Here is a 20,555-nt window from a genome sequence, read left to right on the forward strand (position 1 = left end):
TTTCCCATATGTTGCTGTAGGATTACATATGATAACATATGTAAAGACTTTAGCACAGCACCTGGCCAAAAGGCCCAGTAAGTATAATATATGATTTATATTTGTTATCAATTAAATTCCTAAAGGAGTTTTAGTTGCATTTGTTTCACCCATTTTTCTTTGTTGTGCTCAATCTAACAGTTTTGTTTGAGGGGGGCTGTATTTCTCCCTCTCCATTTCTTTTCCTCACTCGCCTCAGCCTGAGAAAAAGTGATCCTGAAACAACCACGAAAATGAAGTCTGCTTTGTGTTCGTCTGTTGGGAAAAGCCTGGATCACCAGTCTTGCCGTGAGTGTTTAGCAGGCTGCTGGCTTCTGCCCACAATAAAGAGGGATCTCTGAAAGTTTAGATATTTTAAAAAAGAGAAGCAAAAGGACAGTTACTGGAGCTTGAAGGTGTGTATGAATGGCACATTTGCCTGCCCCCACTGTCCATAGGGCTGCCTCTTTCCAGGGCCTCAAGTTGGCCCACGGTTTCTGGCCTTCTACACGTCTTGTTTTTCTGGGTCATGAACTGGCAAAGAACATGCAACACTGTGCCCTTAGCATTCAGGTGTTTTACAAACACAATGCTTCTCTCTTGCCCTCATCAGAGTCAGCTGTCTCCAGTATACACAGAAGGACGTGCAGAGCCTCTGTATGCACGTAGCATGGTGCACCAGAAGAGGTGACAGGAGGGCAGGGCCTCCTCCTAGGAGCCAGCTCCAGTAGCAATATGTAAATGACTTCTTGGAATTGCCAGGGTGGCCCTGGTGAGTCTGGAAGATCACCTTGCTAGTGGGCCCAATGCCAGCCTGACAGATGGCCTGGGCTGCTTGCAGCACAACAGTTTTAGACCATCAGGTGTGTTCCCTGAAGGCAGGTGACCCAGCCAAAAGTGTCAGGGAGGCTGTCCAGGGGGACAACTCAGGCTGCAACATCATTTCCCCAGCTCTGGCTACCTCCTCTTTCACTCTAACTTGCAGTGCTCTCTGTGAAGAGGGAAGAACAGGTCTCTCTTTCACCCTTAAAGAAAACTCTGGGTCACATAATTTTTGTTGATGTCCAGTCTGTTCTCTACGTGACAGCCGCTCACAGAAGTGACCAAATGTTTCCATCAAAGGAACCAGCGATTGTAAAGTTTAAAAGGATAATAAAATAGTAAAGTCTGTTTGGGGCCCTAGTTTTAAAAAACCCAGTGATCTCTATAAAGTATTAAGAAAATATTGAACTTTCAAATTTTATGATTTCATGTCCTCTAAGACCACAGACCTCTTGGCATTATTTTTCTTTCTTTCCTTATTTTAAAGCACGAATCTTTTTTTTATGAGTTAGAAAGTAAACATATAACATTTTCTCTCGCTTACACTCATAATTTTAAAAAGCCTAGGCAAAGTTAATGTTTCTGAATTCAGCCTGTGGATTTGAGATAAGGATTCTAGGAGAGAAGCCTTTTAACTCAGAATCTGCGGCTATTGTTCAATTAATGTAAAGTATCTGGTTACTGGGCATCTTGCATAATGCATCGCAGTGCAAGCCAAACGTTTTCAGTGCTGACAGTAAGCCCCTTGATAACAATGAAGAGTGAGGTAATCTGTTAAATTTTTTTAGAAGTCTCCTAAAACAGTCTTCTCAAGACTGAATGAATCAACACTTTCGAGCTCAGACCGCGATTGAGGGTTGCCTGTGTGTGCTCATGATGATAAGAAATCTAGAAGGAAACTGAAAAAAACCACATCTCATGCCCTGTTTAAGAACTAGAAAAAGTGTCAGAAGAATTAAAATTAAGCCTCACGAGAATCTGTGGGTATGGAAAGTCACCAGCTAGCTAATATTAACATAGCTTGCAACAGAATACTGTTGCTAGAAATAGGACAGTCGCATCACTACCACTAGGCAATTTGCATTCTGTGGACCAGCCCCTGAATTCCTCCTGGCTCCTATTGCCCTTTGGGCGTTGCATTTCTGGACGCTTCTAGACAGTGTTCATACTTGGCTGTCTGGTTTCACCAGGAACTCTACCCAAAAGAGGAAATAGCAAGGAGAAGAACATTTGCTTTGTTTGTAGGAGGGAAGTGGTCGAGCTACAAACAGATCTTTAGGCATCTGAGGAATTGCTAAGTTTCTAATTTCATATGGTTGCTGACAAGGAGGTGCAGACAAGGACCCTCTTGCTTTCCTCACTATGGATAGTCTGTTGCCTCCATCTAGATTCTCTTATTTCAAAAAATATCCTCTCCATGCCATTAGGAGGTATTTATCAACGCTCAGAAACCAAAGAGCCGAAGAACAGGTATCATTTTGTTTATATTATCTTTGAAGTTAACGAATGCTTGTTCCTTGTTGCTTTTTACGTGGCTTAGTGATTTCATTTGTGCTGGTTTACATGTTTAAAGGCACAGGTCAGATCCTGCTTGTGGCTGTTCAGACTTGGCAATCAGAAAGCAAGCAGGCTTGTGAGAATTCATTTAAACTTGGAACATTTAGATCCTGAGATTAAGCAGAGTTCTGTGATGAAGCAACATGCTTTTCTTTCTTTTAAAGAGCTAAACTACTCTATCAGAGTTAAATTTTGGATTCTTTGATCATTTTCCAATGCCTCAGATACAAAATTTGAAACAATTAATATCTCAACAAAGAAAGTATTAGGCCCTAGAAGTATACTTGTCTTCTTGTATTTATGGTTATGTTTATATAGCCAGAATTTGCAAAACAAAAAACATTTTATAAACTATGATAACCTTAAACAGATCATTAACAAGCTGTAAAGATCATTCAGAAGCAATTGGTCATTTCTGTGTGTGTAAAAGGTAGGAGGTAGAGCATTGCCATTTTCAATCTTTTTAGCCAATCAAAAGCTATGATTTCTAGGAGGAGGCACTATCACTTGGGAATATAAGCATTTAAAAAACTTAAAATGTCTGATTTAAAATCTCATTTAAAATCATGCACTCATTTTTACGGCATGAGGTTTATATCATTTTATTCCTTTGGTCTCTGAAAAAGACATTTCTAAAAATGATTATTATGAATTTTACCAAATTGTGAGAAGAAATAGCAATATCTAATCCATTTAAATCTAGTGGTTCATTTAGAAAGAAGTGTGGCGGTGGTATACAAATGTGAAGGACAAATGTATAGCCATATACCAAAGACCCAGCAGTCAGAAATTGCTCGTGCATTGTGGTTGTAACTATAACTGCAAAACTGTGCAGGGGATATCACCAGTGTCCTGTATTTTTTTATCCTAAGATGACCCACTTAATAAAACACTTCCAGGAAACCCAAGATAGGTTTAGCAGACAGAAAATCCTCTAATGACAGGTTTCCCAAAAAGGCAACGCATAATTTGGAAAATAAAAATTATTGCTACTGTTTGAAGGGAAACTGCTTGTATGCCCTGCTTTAATAGTTTTCCAAGGGCCAGGAATTCAAACAGACTCTGTTCCCTAAGGGAGGTGAGCTGGTCCAGTTTATCTCTTACTTAGGCAAAGTGTCACCATTAAAAGAAAAACCTCTTGGTTTCCAAGTCTCAGCCTGTGCTTGCTTTTGAAGTACAAAGATAAGAGAACCAAGTGGTAGGGCTCTGAGTTTTTGTTTACCAATTTTGCAATCTTCACAGGCTTCTTCGGGCCTCATTTATTATGGGAGGAAGAGAGGTGACAGAAAGGATGGGACCAAAACTGTGCAATGTGAATTGAGTGATTTCCCCCCCCTTTTCTCAGTATTGGAAGTTTTCAGAGATGTGGCTCTATTGCTTGTATAGTTCTAAGGTTTTTTGTTTTTAGTTTATTTAAGAAGTGTTGCAAAGTGCATTCAGAAGACTTTTATTATTTAACATAAAACCTCTAACTTGGACTGGGTGGGTAGTCCCCTCCCCACTTTGCAACCATTTGGGACAACCTGGGAACAGCTGGGAGTGAGCATTATGCTGAGTTCTTAACTTCCTATATAAATGAATTGAAAAACTAAGAGAAATTATATATTTGATTTCTTTTTAAAGTCAATTACAGCTCTGCAGACCTAATGTCTCACAGAACTAGAGAAATTAGGTCAGAGTCAATCACAACTAACCTTGAAAGCTTGTTGGGAAGTTATAAAGGAGGTTAATAATGTCTGCAATCTTATGACCTGCATATTTGTTGCTTCTAATCCTTTACATTCTTGTAAAACTAATCCTTAATATAAAGGTGAAGGGATTGAGACTTAGAGCCCTTAAGGGCCCTTGCCCACGCAGCTAGAAAGGACCAGAGGAAGATGTGAATTTCTATCACATGGCTTTCAAGTTTATCCATTTTACCATGCTTCATCCCTGAACAATCTAGTAACAGCAAAATATCACCCTGCTAACTTTTCTCCTTGAGAGTATTTCCAAAATTTCTTATGTTCATATACCACTTTCATAATTCTTACTGCATTTACCATGTCTGTATGATTAACTCCTCAATATTTTTCTATATTTTTATTTATATGATTAGAGTTTATTTAGAAAAAAAAATTCCTATCATGACCGTAAATGGAAAACCATTGTCATTACCCATAAGTAAAGCAAAATAATATTAAATTCTAGGTAGATACTATTGCCTGTAAAACCTCTAAGCCTGAAACCTGCTCATTTGTTAATAAGGAAGATTAGCTTTTGAGAGAGAGGTTGGAGCATCCTAGGAGCCAAATCAGAAAGTTTCCTGGGTGAGGATGGAAGGGAATTAAAATCAAAAGGTAATTTTCTCAATCCCAAGTGATTCAGTGTTATTGAATGCAGTGTCTGCAAGCCACTGAAAATCTTTCACCTAACACTGCTAGGTACCAAGAGTATTGAGTTCTACATACTTGGGGAATATTACCCCAGAATACCATCTGCTTCTTCTGCACATTCAAATGCACTCCCCCTTCTAGCCTAGAATTCTCTCCTTTACTTACCACTTGCCCACCTGGAGGTCTCCTGTACAATCTTCAAGACTCAGATTAAACGGGCTTTCTCCAGGGCTGCTGGGAAGAATGAGGTCTTCAGTTTCCCAGATATTTTGTTTGCTTCAGATAAGGCCCTTACTACATTCTATATAGCAAATCATGTGATTTTATGTCAATGTATGTGTACCCATGCGTACATGACACTGGAAGTCATCTTGTTTTTTGATTCCCTGAGGCTCACCTGGAGCCTGGTATAAAGGTGACCCATACAACAGGTAGAGGGTATACACTGGATTGCCTGTGACACACACCTTCTTTGTTGCCTTTACTCATCTCTTGCCCGGACCTAGAAAGTCCCCACTCCCCTTTTCTGTCGGCCAAATTGTGATCATTGTTATACACACCTTGTTCATGTATGCTTTCTTGTTTAAAGCTGCTCCTAGCGCTCTTCTCCTCGCACTTGGTGTCATACAGACAAGAAGATTTGACTTGAGGGTTGATTCGTTTGGTAGTGGTGGTGGTAGTGTTATTCCTGTGATGCAGCAATCAATAGGTTGGTAGGTTATTGATCATATTGAGAACAAACATTTCATCCTTTGCTTCCCTAGGGTCTCTTGCAGCAAATGTTTCACAAAGCCAAATCCCCACATAGGTAGAGGATTAAGACCATTCATTAAAGTCTTAATCTTAATTAAGGTTGGGAACATTTGTTAACATTTCTCTCAGAATTATTCAAATGGTGTAGCAGTCATGGTGGGGTTGGGGATGGTAGTGGGCAGCCAGAGCCTAAATGGAGTCTCGGGTGAGTTTGAGTAGGTTTGCTGAACGCACGCAGTTATTTTATTTTGATCGAGGGCAACATCCAGCGTCTGGCACTGATGTTGGTGTCTAACTTATGAGGAATCAGCGAGACTTAACAGGCAGTGTACTCCTGAGTACTAGAGACTTGGCAGCCTGATCTGTGGCTCAGGTGACCAAGCAGGACGCTAGTGTGGAAAGGAGAATTTGCTCCATTTCTGAGCTGACCGTAGTCTAGCTTTAGCCTAGGGATGCCTGCCAAGAACCAAGTGCCCCATGAACCCCTGGGGAGTGCTGCTTTTAGGGGCTAGCACCATTGGTCTACATATGGATGCTAGCACCAAACGATGTGAGAAGACAGTTTGTGAGCTCATGTGGGACGGCCTGTCATCTCTCCCTAGATGCGTTCCTCTTTTCCCATGGTTTCAAACACCTATTTACTGACAACTCCCAAATGCTTGTATCCAGAGCACTTCAGCCTTGCATCCAATTGTCTACTTTATATTTTCACCTAAATATATTGTGGATGTTGCAGACTGACGTGGTCAACGAGAACTCCACAAGCTAGATCCCCAAACCTGCCCCTCCCCAGGTTTTTCCATCAATCAACACAAAAGCTCAACCCAGAAACCTGGGAGTCACCTTGGCACCTCTCTTTTGCCCTTTCTCCCCGTACCTCCCCTTCCTATTCCTATTTAGTGAGACTTCTAAAATAGTTATTGAATTCTCCATCTTCACCCTTCCAAACCTGCCTACCATCCTCTCTTACTTGAACTATTGCAGTAGTATTCCAATTCATGTCTCCATCTTCACTCTCATTACCCTACAATCTGTGTTGCCTGTAGCATTCAGAATTTTCTGCTTTAAATGAAAATCTTATTTTAGCTCAATGCAGTGAATAGGATATTTTTTGTTTGCTAGTTTAGTCCCAGTGCTAAGCGTAAATCTGGCCCATAGATGATAAATTAACATAATTGAATGGATGAAGGGGACTTCGTAAGTATTAGAGAAGCCATGGGGCTGGAGGGTTCTGGGGGCTGGGACATTGCTGTGCAGGTGAGGGTAAGTGATGGTGAAAATAGGGTTATTATTCTTAGTAAGCAGAGGCTGTTGAGATTAATGGGAAATCATATAGAGGAATTGATTTTACAGACGTGGAACTAGTGTCATAGGCTAAGACGTTTGCCCAAGCTCATGTGGCTCATTTGTGTCAGTGCTGGGATTAGAATTTGGTTCACTTGGCTCTCATTTCAGTGCCCTTTCTGTTATGGTTTGTGAACCCCTAAGCAGAGATATAGAAAAAGGCCATATGAGAAAAAAACCTCTACAGGCTGGGTCCAGAGAAAAGGTGATGCCTGAGGGTCAACTAGTCAATAACAAGACCTTTTGATGAGAGACTGAGGCAGAGCAGAGCCTGCTCTTTTGTGCCTTGTCCCTCAACTTAACACTGCCCTTCAGCAGCCTCACCAGTCTCAATCACCCTCTTCTATGTGTCCCTGCAGGAGGAAAGCAAACAAGGGGTCAGAAAACACAGGCCAGCTAATTTAATCTGCAAGAATTTGGGATGACCTGTACCAATACCTTGCTCTCTTGAACAGAGACTTTTTTTTTTTTTTTTTTCTGATTAAGAAATACCATTTAAGAGCTGACCTGACAAGTCTTGCTTGTTTAACAGTAAATCTACTTAAAATGGGGAGAGTGGTCTTTGGGCCCAGGGGGCATGTTCTATAGCTACATTTTAATTACAGAGTAGAATCAAATTTTGTTTTGGGGGCTGTTCTAAAGTTTCCTTTCAATGGCTTAAGAAAGTGTTTCTAGTTGGAACAGGATCACCGGATTTTTTTTCTCTTTGCTACTTTGTTTCTTAATGATTGCTAACCTCAAAGTTGAATTGTTAAATAAATATTGGAATTTAATATGAATTTTAGAAACATATTTCTGCACTTTGGCTATCATACTTGCTCTGAATTGTACTATAAAAATTAAGAACTCCCCACTCCAAAGAAAACTATATTGAGATTTCCTAGGCTATGTAAGGATTTAGGTTGCTGATGTAGGCTCTGATTCTCTTGGTAAAAGGACATACGTTTCACTATAGCTTGACTTAAGAAATGTTTTTAGATCCATACAGTCAGTAAGTTGGTTATATGTAGAGCATATACCAATGCTATTCATTGTAAAAAGCCTTTCTAAAAAGTCATGAAATGCTATCCATTGTCAGTTCAAGTGATATCTGAGGGGAAACAAAAGGGCTTCTCCCATTTCCTTGTGCTTGGGTAGAAAAAAGTTTCAGTCTTTCACAAGAAGGAAGAAAAGATATTCCTTGTAGAACTTAATAAGTATTATCCCATTTATGCCTAGTCTTTCATTATTGGAACACTCAGTACGTGCCAGTTATTTACATCCTGCTGCTCAAGGTCATCAGCAAGGTCTGATTGCAGACATTCAAAAAATTGTGACCTTGGGCATAAATGGGTTAAGATAGAGGCCAGAGAGTCTATACCACTCCTGTGGAGGAATTTATATAATTATATATAGGTAACATTGACAGTTAAATTGTGATAACATGAAGCTGAACTTTAATATTTCTGAGTATTAAATGTGATGTTAAAAGTGGAAATATTTTATTATGATAATGACAACTGTTTCCTCTATCTGAAAGGCTAAATTTTTAAAAAGAGCTATGTATTTACTAAAATAAAAAGTTACCAATAGCTTTTCACATGACCTGTAAGATGCCTAAGAGTTTTTATTGACAGCTTGCGTGAAGATGAATGGCTTTCTAGTTGTCAGCAACCACCCTTATGGTCTTTCTCTCTCACAAACCTGTCTTCACTATCTAAGAAAATATCACCATCCTGCTATTTAGGCAGATGCCTAGGTTCATCTTTGGTGCTTTCTGTTCCCTTAGTCAATATTTAATCTATCACCAAATCCTTTCAATTCTACCTGTAAATATCTCCCAAACCAGTTGGTCTTCTTTCCTCTTTCAACACCCTAGCCCAAAGACCATCTTTACTTCTTGCCTGAAGTACTGTAATAGCTTCCTCATTGGTCTCCCAGTAATCTACAGAGAGGTCTTCTGAGTACTACCCCTTAGCTCCATGCTTATGATCTTTCACTGGTTTCCATTTGCTTTTTGGATATAGACAAAGCTCCCTAATTTAGAGGGATTTGTGTGGTCCAGCTCTGATTCTCTTCCTGATGTATGTTGACCTTGACCCCCTGTATTAGTCAGAGTTCTCTAAAGGGACAGAACTAGAGGATATTTGTATATACAAAGAGGAGTTTATTAGGAGAATTGATGTATGAGTTACACGATCACAAGGTAAAGTCCCACAATAGGCTGTCTACAAGCTGAGGAGCAAGGAAGTCAGTCCGAGTCCCAAAACCTCAAAAGAAGGGAAGGTGAAAGTGCAGCCTTCGGTCTGTGGCCAAAGGCCTGAGAGCCCCTGGGAAATCACTGGTGTAAGTCCAACTGTCCAAAAGCTAAAGAACTTGGAGTTTGATGTTCCAGGGCAGGAAGCATCCAGCATGCGAGAAAATTGAAGGCTGGAAGACTCAGACAATTTCCTCATGCCACTTTCTTCCACCTGCTTTATTCTATTTGTGCTGGCAGCTGATTAGGTGGTGCCCACCCAGATTGAGGGTGGGTCTGCCTCTCCCAGTCCACTGACTCAAATTTTAGTCCCCTTTGGCAACACCCTCACAGACACACCCAGGAACAATATTTTGCATCCTTCAATCCCATCAAGTTGACACCTAATACTAACGATCACAACCCCTGTTGTCTGAACCCTAGCAATAGCACCCTTCTTCTATGTATGCAAGTTTCCCTGCTACTTCCTGGCCAGGGCCTCTGTTCCAATAGTATTCTTTCTATCCTCCCTCAATTAATATCTTCTCTTCCTTCAGATTTTAATTCAATATTAACTCCTTTAAGGCAGCCTTTTCTGAACTTTTCCACCCTGCTTCATTACATCCTTTGAAGGCACTCGGTAACTCTCCTTTGCTGTACTTATCTTGGTAGCAATTTTGCATCTCTCTGTGGGGCTATTTGATTCCTGATGTGTCCCAGGTGACTAGCTAAGTGCCTGAGAGATGGAAGGCACTGAATACAAGTTTGTGGAATGAGCGAATGGGGGGAGTAGGGGTGTAATGAATTCTACCTTAAGACTGAAGTGTTTGAAATAATCCTGGATGTCAGGCTTTGTGAGGAAGATATATGATTGCTTTTGTATATGTGTTTGTGTATGTGTTTTGTAAGAATCATAGTGCTATAGTACCAGAATGGCTGAGTGGTTAAGGTAGGACTTAAGAATCATGGGGCTTATGTTTAAATCTCTAATCCTTTTAATTTTTGTGTAAGGTACAAGGAAGGGATCAAATTTCAGCTTTCTGCATATAGCTAGCCAGTTTTCCCAACACTATTTATTAAACAGGGAACCCTTTCCCCATTGCTTATTTTTGTCTGGTTTGTCAAAGATCAGATGGTTGTACGTATGTGGTGTTACTTCTGAGACCTCTGTTCTGTTTCATCGGGCTATATCTCTGTTTTGGTACCAGAGACCTAACACCATAAAAACCCTAAAAGAAAACCTAGGCAATACCATTCAGGACATAGGCATAGGCAAGGACTTCATGGCTGAAACACCAAAAGCAATGGCAACAAAAGCCAAAATAGACAAATGGGATCTAATTAAACATAAGAGCTTCTGCACAGCAAAAGAAACTATCATTAGAGTGAACCACAACCAACAGAATGGGAAAAAATTTTTGCAATCTACCCATCTAAAAAGGGTTAGTAACCAAAATCTACAAATAACTTAGACAAATTTACAAGAGAAAAACAACCCCATCAAAAAATGGGTGAAGGATATGGACAGACGCTTTTTAAAATAAATTTATGCAGCCAATAAACATGAAAAAAAGCTTATCATCACTAGTCATTAGAGAAATGCAAATCAAAACCACATTGAGATACCATGTCATGCCAGTTAGAATGGCGATCATTAAAAAATCAGGAGACAACAGATGCTGGAGAGGATGTGGAGAAATAGTAACACTTTTACACTGTTGGTGGCAGTGTAAATTAGTTCAACCATTGTGGAAGTCAGTGTGGCAATTCCTCAAGGATCTAGAAATAGAAATATTATTTGACGTAGCAATTCCGTTATTGGGTATATACCAAAGGATTATAAAGCATTCTATTATAAAGACACATGCACATGAATGTTCATTGCAGCACTGTTTACAAAAGACTTGGAACCAACCCAAATGCCCATCAAAGATAGACTGGATACAGAAAATTTGGCACATATACACTATGGAATACTATGCAGCCATAAAAAATGATGAGTTCATGTCCTTTGCAGGTACATGGATGAAGGTAGAAGCCATCATTCTCAGCAAACTGATACAAGAACCAGAAACCAAACACCTCATGTTCTCACTTATAAGTGGGTGTTGAACAATGAGAACACATGGACACAGGGAAGGGAACAACACACACTAGGGCCTGTCAGGGTGTGGGGGCTGGGGGAAGGATAGCAGTGGGTGGGGTGATTGGGGAGGAATAACCTTAGGAGAAATACCTAATGTAGATGATGGGGTAATGGATGCAGCAAACCACCAAGGCACATGTATACCTATGTAACAAACCTGCATGTTCTGCACATGTACCCCAGAACTTAAAGTATAATTTAAAAAATAAATTAAAAAAAAAGAAACATAGGACCAATTCATGAAGAAAGCTAGGTATGCATTTGGGAGGTTCCAGAGGAAATAACCATGACTAATAGGTAGAATTGCAGGGAGGGGTTACGATATACTAATAAAGATGAACTTTCTAAAAATGAAAAATAAAGGAATGAATTATCTTCTGCAGAGTGCAGGGGTATGTGACGCCTCCTTAGGGGATGTTGTGGCAATGGTTTCTGCATCACTAAAGAGAAGATTGAATGACTTATTAGGTTCCAGCTCTGATATTCTAGTATAATAAGCAATAGAGAGACGAACAATTCAGATATTTCAGAAATAGGGAGAGGACACAGATGTATCAGTTATAATTCACCTGTTTTATTTGGTTAGTGGTAAATGCTCCACAGTGTTAGATGTTGCTGTAGAGTAAGACCAAAGAAAAGAGAATTAAATGTCTTTGGAGATTACAGTAGTATATAATTCTGCATCAAGGGAAAGAAATATAGTTATATCTAGCAAATACCTCAAGAGCTATGTACCTGTGACTAGCTTTTCTAAGCCTAGTCAACCACTTAACTACTTCTAATCCATAGTTTATAGGTTATATAATCCCCTCCAGTATAAGGATAAATAGCTAAGTATATATAGCAGTCATTGATGAATGGTGGCGCCAAGAAATTTCGGGTTACTTTGTGGCATTTTAAACACTGTTGTTTGTTCTTCTTCAGTCAAGCCTCTTGTATCTTCAGATTTTCTTTAATACAGTCAGTGCTGACACTTGCTGTTTGTTATGGTCTCTTCCGAAGGTGTTCCATCCTTTCTGTCCACAGCGTCACAGCTGTGAAGTGTCAGGCATGCCTAAGAGACATCTGGCCCCTGGGTTGATGTCGAAGCTATTTCTAATCCTTTCATCTACTTTAAAATTTTTCTAATCTACTGTGCTCAGGCATCTTTGAAATATGGGAGTCGGTAAGTAGATGAATATCAAAACTGTTGCTTTGTCTTTGAAATAAGCACATTATTAGAATAAGAAATTGAATTAGAAATCACAACAAATTACAGATTTGAATGACAAATACCACAAGCATCACAAAATCTAGGAAATAAGTATTTTTACCAATTAAAAGTTAACAGATGTATCCTAAAATGTTTTGTTCCTACATTTTGGGGGCCACAAAGTCTTTAATCACCTCCTCATAGAGTGATGATTTTTACATATTCTTCAAGAGATAATAGAAAGATAATTTGGATACTGCCGTAACACAGTTAACGTATGATTATTTTTCATGGAACCTAACATAAGGTGCAAAACCCTTTTCTGTGAGTGGCAGCTTAGCTTTTTACAAAAATTCCTAAATTTGTAAATTTATCTCATTCTACATTTTAGACAGTTTATCTACAACATTTGTTAACTTTTGTTCAGAATGAAAAATGGCATATTTTTGCACCTTGTACGGACAATCCCATGTCTTGACAGAAAATAAAATGAACTCCCCACATACGTTGTACTGTTCATGATTTGCTGTGAAGAGACCAGGAAAAATGTTGGAATTCTTTCTTTCCTACTCACCCTGAAGGTAGCATATTAGTAAGGCTATTTCAGGAGATACAACTTGAGTTATGCATTCAAATATAAAGCATTTTAAATTGGTATTAAATGCCTTATATGTGCCAGACATTTGACGAGGTGCTTTATGTACGTTGTAATTTATTTCTCATAATAACCTTGTAAAGTCGGTGGTATTATCCCCATTTTATGGGTGAGAGAACTGAGGTTTCAAGAGGTAAAAGAACTTGCTACCTAGCTCATAAATGATGACTCTGAGATTTCAGCTCCACGTTTGTCTGTCTGACTCCAAAGCCCAATTTATTTCCTCGTACAGAGATACCTCCCATAGGTAGGATTCCTTTTTCTCTTTCTTCTCTTCACTCCTTCCTTTCTTGTTTTTTCCTTCCTTTTTACCTTGACGCCAGATTTTCTCTCATTAATGAGGATAAAAAGTTGAAAATAAAACCATCATAACTATTGTGTTGGGAAAATACCTTAAATCTTTTTTAGAATGAGAAATATAGGTGGAAATCCAGGTTTTTGCTAAGTTTAAAGTTTATTCAATTTTGGAGACTTTAAGAAAAAGAATATAAAATCTGTATTAGGGTTCTGGGCATGGTGTGGTGGCTCACGTCTGCATTCCCAACACTTTAGGAGGCCGAGGTGGGTAGATCACCTGAGGTCAGGAGTTCAAGAAAGCCTTACAACATGGTGAAACCCTGTCTCTACTAAAAATACAAAAATTAGCCAGGCATAGTGGCACACATCTTAGTCTCAGCTACTCAAGAGGCTGAGGCAGGAGAATCACTTGAACCTTGGAGGCAGAGGTTGCAGTGAGCTGAGATTGTACCACTGCACTCCAGCCTGGGTGACAGAGTGAGACCTTGTCTCAAAAGTCTGTATCAGGGTTCTCTAGGGGGTGAGGTATTTATTATGGGAGTCAGCTCATGCAATTATGGAGGCAGAGAAATCCCATAATCTGTAAACTTGAAAACCAGGAAAGGCAGCAATGTAATTTATTAAGAATCAGAAGGCATAAGAACTGGGAGCACTAATATCTGAAGGCAGGAGAAGATCAATGTTCCAGTTCAGAGAGAGCAAACCCAGCCTTCCTCTGCCTTTTTGTCCTATTTGAGTCCTCAATGGATCGGATGAGGAACATTTATACTGATGAGGGCACATCTTCTTTACTCAGTCCACTGATGCAAATGCTAATCTCTCCCACAAACACCTCACAGACACACCCAGAAATGATGTTTTTTAACAGCTCTCTGACTATCCATTAATCCGGTAAAATTGACACATAAAATTAACATCACAAAATTGTCAATATTAAGTTAGATACGAAGTGAATATTTATTTAGAATGGAACAAAAAATCAACAAATTACAAATCTGAGTGACAAATATCACATGGATCATAAAATCTAGGAAATAAGTGTATTATTTTTCTTTTTTCTTTTTTCTTTTTCTTTTCTTTTCTTTTTTTTTTTTTTTTTTTTTTTTGAGATGGGAGTTTCGCTCTTGTTACCCAGGCTGGAGTGCAATGGCATGATCTTGGCTCACCGCAACCTCCACCTCCTGGGTTCAGGCAATTCTCCTGCCTCAGCCTCCTGAGTAGCTGGGATTACAGGCATGCGCCACCATGCCCAGCTAATTTTTTGTATTTTTTAGTAGAGACGGGGTTTCACCATGTTGACTAGGATGGTCTTGATCTCTTGACCTCATGATCCACCAGCCTCAGCCTCCCAAAATGCTGGGATTACAGGCTTGAGCCACCGCGCCCAGCCCGGAAATAAGTGTTTTTACCAATGAAAAATTAATGGATGCACCCTAAAATGTTTGTTCCTACATTGTGGGGGCCACAGGGTCTTTACTGACCTCCTTACACAATGATAATTATTTTTGATATTCTTTTTTTTTTTTTTTTTTTTAAAATAAGAGACAGGGTTTCACCATGTTGACCAGGCTGGTCCCAAACTCCTGGCTTCAAGTGATCTGCCTGCCTTGGCCTCCCAAAGTGCTGAAATTACAGGTCTAAGCCACCATGCCTGGCTGATTTTTTAAATATTCTATAAAGAGATAATAGAAAGAAAATTCAGATACTCCCCTAACATAGTTAATGTATATTTGTTTTTCATTCGAGTCTAGAAAAGTTCCATCCCTAGCTTTTGGCTTTGTTTCTCCTTTACTTCCCACACACTTCAGGTGCTGAGCACCAAGCAACATATTTATGTCAAGATTTTAGCCCAGTGATTTAGTACAGGTAGTAGGGATATTCCTATATGTCATTTCTCCACCAAAACAGCAATAATTAACCATGTACAGACATGACTACAAACCACAGTTATATAATCCACTGAATCCAAGTGAAAAATCTAAGTGTATCCCCATCTCAACTTTCTCTAAGCCAGATCCAAAATATACCTATGGTCACTTCAGTGCTACTTGATAGGAGCAGAATTGTGAAGGAGGGAAAGTCAGTAAAAAGAGTGCTCTTAAGTCAATTTCAGTTAAAATATATTTTGCAATTTTTTTCAAAACAAAATATTATGAGAACATTGCTAGATCTCTCTTGGGGCCTTGAAAGAGGATTCTGCAAGTGAAGGACCTTGTAACTTAAGTTTTGTTGGCTTTCAAGAAAAGCCAGCTCTGAAGAAAAGGTATAACAACAAAAAAATGGTATTACACTATAATACACAAAAGTCCATGCCATACAGTGCTTCAAAAAGATGGTGTATGAGATCCTATTCTGAGCAGATTCACCTCTCAACCTCGTTGAATGAAGTAGAGGGTATTCATTCAATATATTTTATAAATAATATGACGAAGATATAGATGTTCTGGTACTGCTAAAACTCAAAGGTCTCAGACTCCTCTGCTGCCATTTATATTCAAAAAAGAATTATTTGCAAATACAAATAGATCTCTATACTCTTATATTAGTCTAATTAATATTAAACACACCATTTACTATTCTTCAAGCAGACCAGTTAACACACACATAAAGACCATGTTATTGCTATTAAAGATGACATAGTAGAAAAATTATAACAGCAATAAAGAAAGATAAAGCCTTTAAGAATTCATTAAGATGTAATCAAGCTTTTGCATACTCATGTGTTATTTGCAATTATAGCATAGTGATATGGTTTAGGTATTTTCCCACCCAAATTTCAACTTGAATTGTATCTCCCAGAATTCCTAGGTGTTGTGGGAAGGACCCAGGGGGAGGTGATTGAATCATGGGGGCTGGTCTTTCCCATGCTATTCTCATGGCAGTGAGTAAGTCTCACAAGATTGGATGGATTTCTCAAGGGTTTCTGCTTTTGCTTCTTCCTCATTTTCTCTTGCTGCCACCCTTTCACCTTCCGCCATGACTCTGAGGCCTCCCCAGCCATGTGAAACTGTAAGTCCAATTAAACCTCTTTTTCTTCCCAGTCTTATGTATATCTTTATCAGTAGCATGAAAACAGACTAATACAGTAAATTGGTACCAGTAGAGTGGGGTGTTGCTGAAAAGATACCCAAAAATGTGGAAGCAACTTTGGAACTGGGTAACAGCCAGAGGTTGGAACAGTTTGGAGGGCTCAGAAGAAGACAGGAAAATGTGGGAAAGTTTGGAACTTCCTAGAGACCTGTTGAATGGCTTTGTCCAAAATGCTGATAGTTATACGGACAATAAGGCTCCAGATGAGGTGGTCTCAGATGGAGATAAGGAACTTGTTGGGAACTAGAGCAAAGGTGACTCTTGTTATGTTTTAGCAAAGAGACTAGCGGCATATTGCCCCTGCCCTAGAGATTTGTGGAACTTTGAACTTAAGAAAGATGATTTAGAGTATCTGACAGAAGAAATTTCTTTTTTTTTTTTTTTTTTTTTTTGAGACGGAGTTTCACTCGTTACCCAGGCTGGAGTGCAATGGCGCATCTCGGCTCACCGCAACCTCCACCTCCTGGGTTCAGGCAATTCTCCTGCCTCAGCCTCCTGAGTAGCTGAGATTACAGGCATGTGCCACCATGCCCAGCTAATTTTTTGCATTTTTAGTAGAGACGGGGTTTCACCATATTGACCAGGATGGTCTCAATCCCTCGACCTCGTGATCCACCCGCCTCGGCCTCCCAAAGTGCTGGGATTACAGGCTTGAGCCACTGCGCCCGGCCCTGACAGAAGAAATTTCTAAGCAGCAAAGCATTCAAGAGGTGACTTTGGCACTGCTAAAGACATTCAGTTTTATAAGGAAGCAGAGGATAAAAGTTTAGAAAATTTGTAGCCTGTGTATGCAACAGAAAAGAAAAACCCATTTTCTGGGGAGAGATTCAAGTTGGCTGCAGAAATTTGCCTAAGTAGTAAGGAGCCTAATGTTAATTCCCAAGACCATGGGAAAAATGTCTCCAGGCTGTCACAGACCTTCACAGCTCCCCCTCCCATGACAGGCCTAAAGGTCCAGGAGGAAAAAGTGGTATCGCGGGCCTGGCCCAAGGTCCCTGTGGTGTGTGCAGCCTCGGGACTTGGTGCTCTGTGTCCCAGCTGCTCTAGCCATGGTTGAAAGGGGCCAATGTACCGCTCGGACTGTGGCTTCAGAGGGCAGTGTGGAAAGGAAATGTAGAGTCAGAGCCCCTGTACAGAGTCTCTACTGGGGCACTGCCTAGTGAGGCTGTGAGAAGAGGGCTGCTATCCTCCAGACCCCAGAATGATAAATCCACCGACAGCTTGCACTGTGTGCCTGGAAAAGCTTCAGACACTCAACATCAGCCCATGAAAGAAGCCAGGAGGGAGGCTGTACCCTGCGAAGCCACAGGGGTGGAACTGCCTAAGACCATGGGCACCCATCTCTTGTATCAGTGTGACCTGGATGTGAGACCTGGAGTCAAAGGAGATCATTTTGGAGCTTTAAGATTTGACTGTTCCATTGGATTTCAGACTTGTATTGGTCCTGTAAACCCTTTGTTCTGGCCAATTTCTCCCATTTAGAATGGCTATATTTACCCAATACCTGTGCGCCATTGTATCCAAGAAGTAACTAGCTTGCTTTTGATTTTACAGGATCATAGGCGGAAGGGACTTGCTTTCTCTCAGATGACACTTTGGACTGTGGACTTTTGGGTTAATGCTGAAATGAGTTAAGACTTTGTGGGACTGTTGGGAAGGCATGATTAGTTTTGAAATAGGAGATGATATTTGGAGGGGCCAGGGCAGAATAATATGGTTTGGCTGTATATGGGTGCCAGTCTTCTGCATGCTATTTTCATAATAGAGAATAAGTCTCACAAGATCTGATGGGTTTATCAGGAGTTTCTACTTTTGCTTCTTCCTCATTTCCACCATGTAAGAAATGCCTTTTACCTCCTGCCATGATTCTGAGGCCTCCCCAGCCATGTGAAACTGTAAGTCCAAGTAAACCTCTTTTTCTTCCCAGTCTCGGATGTGTCTTTATCAGCAGCATGAAAACAGACTAATACACATACTTTCTGTAACTTGTCTGATACTATGGATAAAGATCATCTTTATATTGATTTAAAAAATTTTTAACTTTGTGTCATCCCCATAAACAAGCATATGTTGACTTTTTTTGCTGAATTTTACTCATTGATAATGTATTGAAATGTCTACTTTATATCTATCTATCTAACTATCTCCTCTTCTTAGCAGAAACTCTAGCAGAAACTCTCCTCTTCTTAGTAGAAACTCCTCCTTTTTTGTTATATCTATGCGTAACTATCCTTAAATGTAAGCAGTGCTCACAATTCTGTTCTGTACTATGTAAGCATGGGTAATATGGTAATAGTACAGAACAGAATTGTGAGCACTGCTTATGTTTAAGGATAGTTATGCATATATATAACATGGCTTATAAGTACATCTCAAAATAAATAAAGCAAAGTATAGAAGTATTTTAGCCTTAGATAATGAAGACATAAGTTTGTGTCAAGTGATTAAATAGTAAGAACAGTGTAAAGCCCTTTCACTAGTGTCAAAAAACTATTCTTTTACTCTGTTACCAATATAAAATTTGTGTGTAATATACTTAAAATTTTTAGAGCCTCTGAAAGGTTATGCAACTTATTTTCTTTAAGGATAAAATTGTTTGTTTGAGAAACTCGGTTTCAAGAAAATGGCATTTTATCCTTACTTTGTGAAGCTTCCCCACCCCTCTTCTTTCATCTAACTGGTGTTGCTAAAATGTGATACACCTAGTCAAAGAAGCATTGTTCCAAAGGTTCTGACCTAAAATAAGAAAACAAAAACTGACTTCATAGCTAGGATGACAACTGTAGCTCCATTACCACTGAATTGCTTACTTTTGTTCTTATTCTTTCAAACCATGGTTTTGCCAGTGTAATATTCAGTTACCCAAGAGGGGAGAAGTCTGATTTCTTTATGATTTTAATACCCTTTCCCCTCATATTTTAAAATAACTGGTTTTAGGCCAATAAGTATCTACTCAAAGAAGTTCAAAGTCTTACATAATTTAAGAACACTGGAGAAGGTTTAAATACTCATATACAGTCACATTTCATTTTATTCCACTTCACTTGTATATACATAGCATTTTGCAGATAATTGTGTTTTTCATAAATTGAAGGTTTGTGGCAACCTTGCATTGAGGAAGTTCACTGACACTATTTTTCCAAAACCATGTGTTCACTTCATGTTTTTGTGTCACACTTTAGTAATTCTTGCAATATTTCAAACTTTTTCATTATTATTATACCTGTATGGTGACCCATGGTCAGTCATTTTTGATGTTACTGTTGCAATTGTTGTGGGGTGAACTGAACTGTGCCCATATAAGACAGAAAACTTAATGGATAAATGCGTGTGTTCTGACTGCTCCAATGACCTATAATTTTTCCAGCTCTCTTCTCCTTAGGCCTTTTTACTTCCTGGGGCAAAGTCCAATAATAACCCTACAATGGCCTCAAAATGTTCCAGTGAAAGAAACAGTCATATGTCCCTCTCTTTAAATCAGAAGCCAGAAATGATTAAGCGTAATGAGGAAAGCATGTTAGAAGCTGAGGTGGCCTGAAAGTTAGGCCTCATTTATCAGTTAGCCAAGTTGTGAATGCAAAGGAAAAGTTATTGAAGGAAATTAAAAGTGCTACTCCAGTGAACACACAAATGATAAGAAAGCTAAACAGTAATTTTGCTGATGTGCAGAAAGTTTGAGTGATCTGGATAAAAGATCAAATCAGGCATAACATTGCCTTAGGCCAAAGCTTAATTCAGAATAAGTCCCTAACTCTCTTGAATTCTATGAAGGGTGAGAGTGGTGGGTTAGTTGCAGAAGAAAAGTTTGAAGATAGCAGAGATTGGTTCATGAAGTTTAAGGAAAGAAGCCATCTCCAAAACATAAAAGTATGAGGTGAAGCAGCAGGTAGTGATGGAGTAGTGGCAGCACGTTATCCAGAAAATGTAGCTAAGATTATTGATAAAGGTGGCTACGCTAAATAACAGATTTTCAATGTGGATAAAAAGCCACAGGCTGACTTTCTTTTTAGGGACCAATACAGCTGTTGTCTTTTAAGTTGAAGTCAATGACGATTTATCATTCTGAAAATTCTAGGTCCCTAAAGAATGAT

At 39.4% G+C, this 20,555-nt stretch overlaps 1 protein-coding gene and 1 long non-coding RNA gene across 7 annotated transcripts in view; one reads left to right on the top strand and one right to left on the bottom strand.

The window, feature by feature from the left end:
- LOC141585573 (uncharacterized) overlaps window positions 1-20,555 on the bottom strand; it is a 68,636-nt gene that overhangs the window by 24,690 nt on the left and 23,391 nt on the right. For 2 of the 3 annotated variants that reach the window (XR_012519106.1, XR_012519104.1), the window contains one exon: window positions 4,523-5,460. The exons of the other annotated variant lie outside the window; for it this stretch is intronic. This is a non-coding gene — a long non-coding RNA (uncharacterized LOC141585573). Of the gene's footprint in view, window positions 1-4,522; window positions 5,461-20,555 lie in introns of those variants that run through there. 3 annotated transcript variants of the gene reach the window in all.
- Window positions 1,974-20,555, top strand: part of ATP2C1 (ATPase secretory pathway Ca2+ transporting 1) — a 165,584-nt gene continuing 147,002 nt past the window's right edge. For 2 of the 4 annotated variants that reach the window (XM_010335812.2, XM_003925085.4), the window contains exon 1: window positions 1,974-2,310. In XM_010335812.2, the coding sequence (XP_010334114.1) occupies window positions 2,203-2,310 (108 nt within the window). In that variant the 5' untranslated portion in view covers window positions 1,974-2,202. The remainder of the gene's footprint in view (window positions 2,311-20,555) is intronic. The other 2 variants (XM_010335813.2, XM_010335814.2) reach the window with 1 other exon arrangement.

The sequence above is a fragment of the Saimiri boliviensis genome, chromosome 9 (assembly GCF_048565385.1).
Source record: "Saimiri boliviensis isolate mSaiBol1 chromosome 9, mSaiBol1.pri, whole genome shotgun sequence".
Lineage (NCBI taxonomy): Eukaryota > Metazoa > Chordata > Mammalia > Primates > Cebidae > Saimiri > Saimiri boliviensis.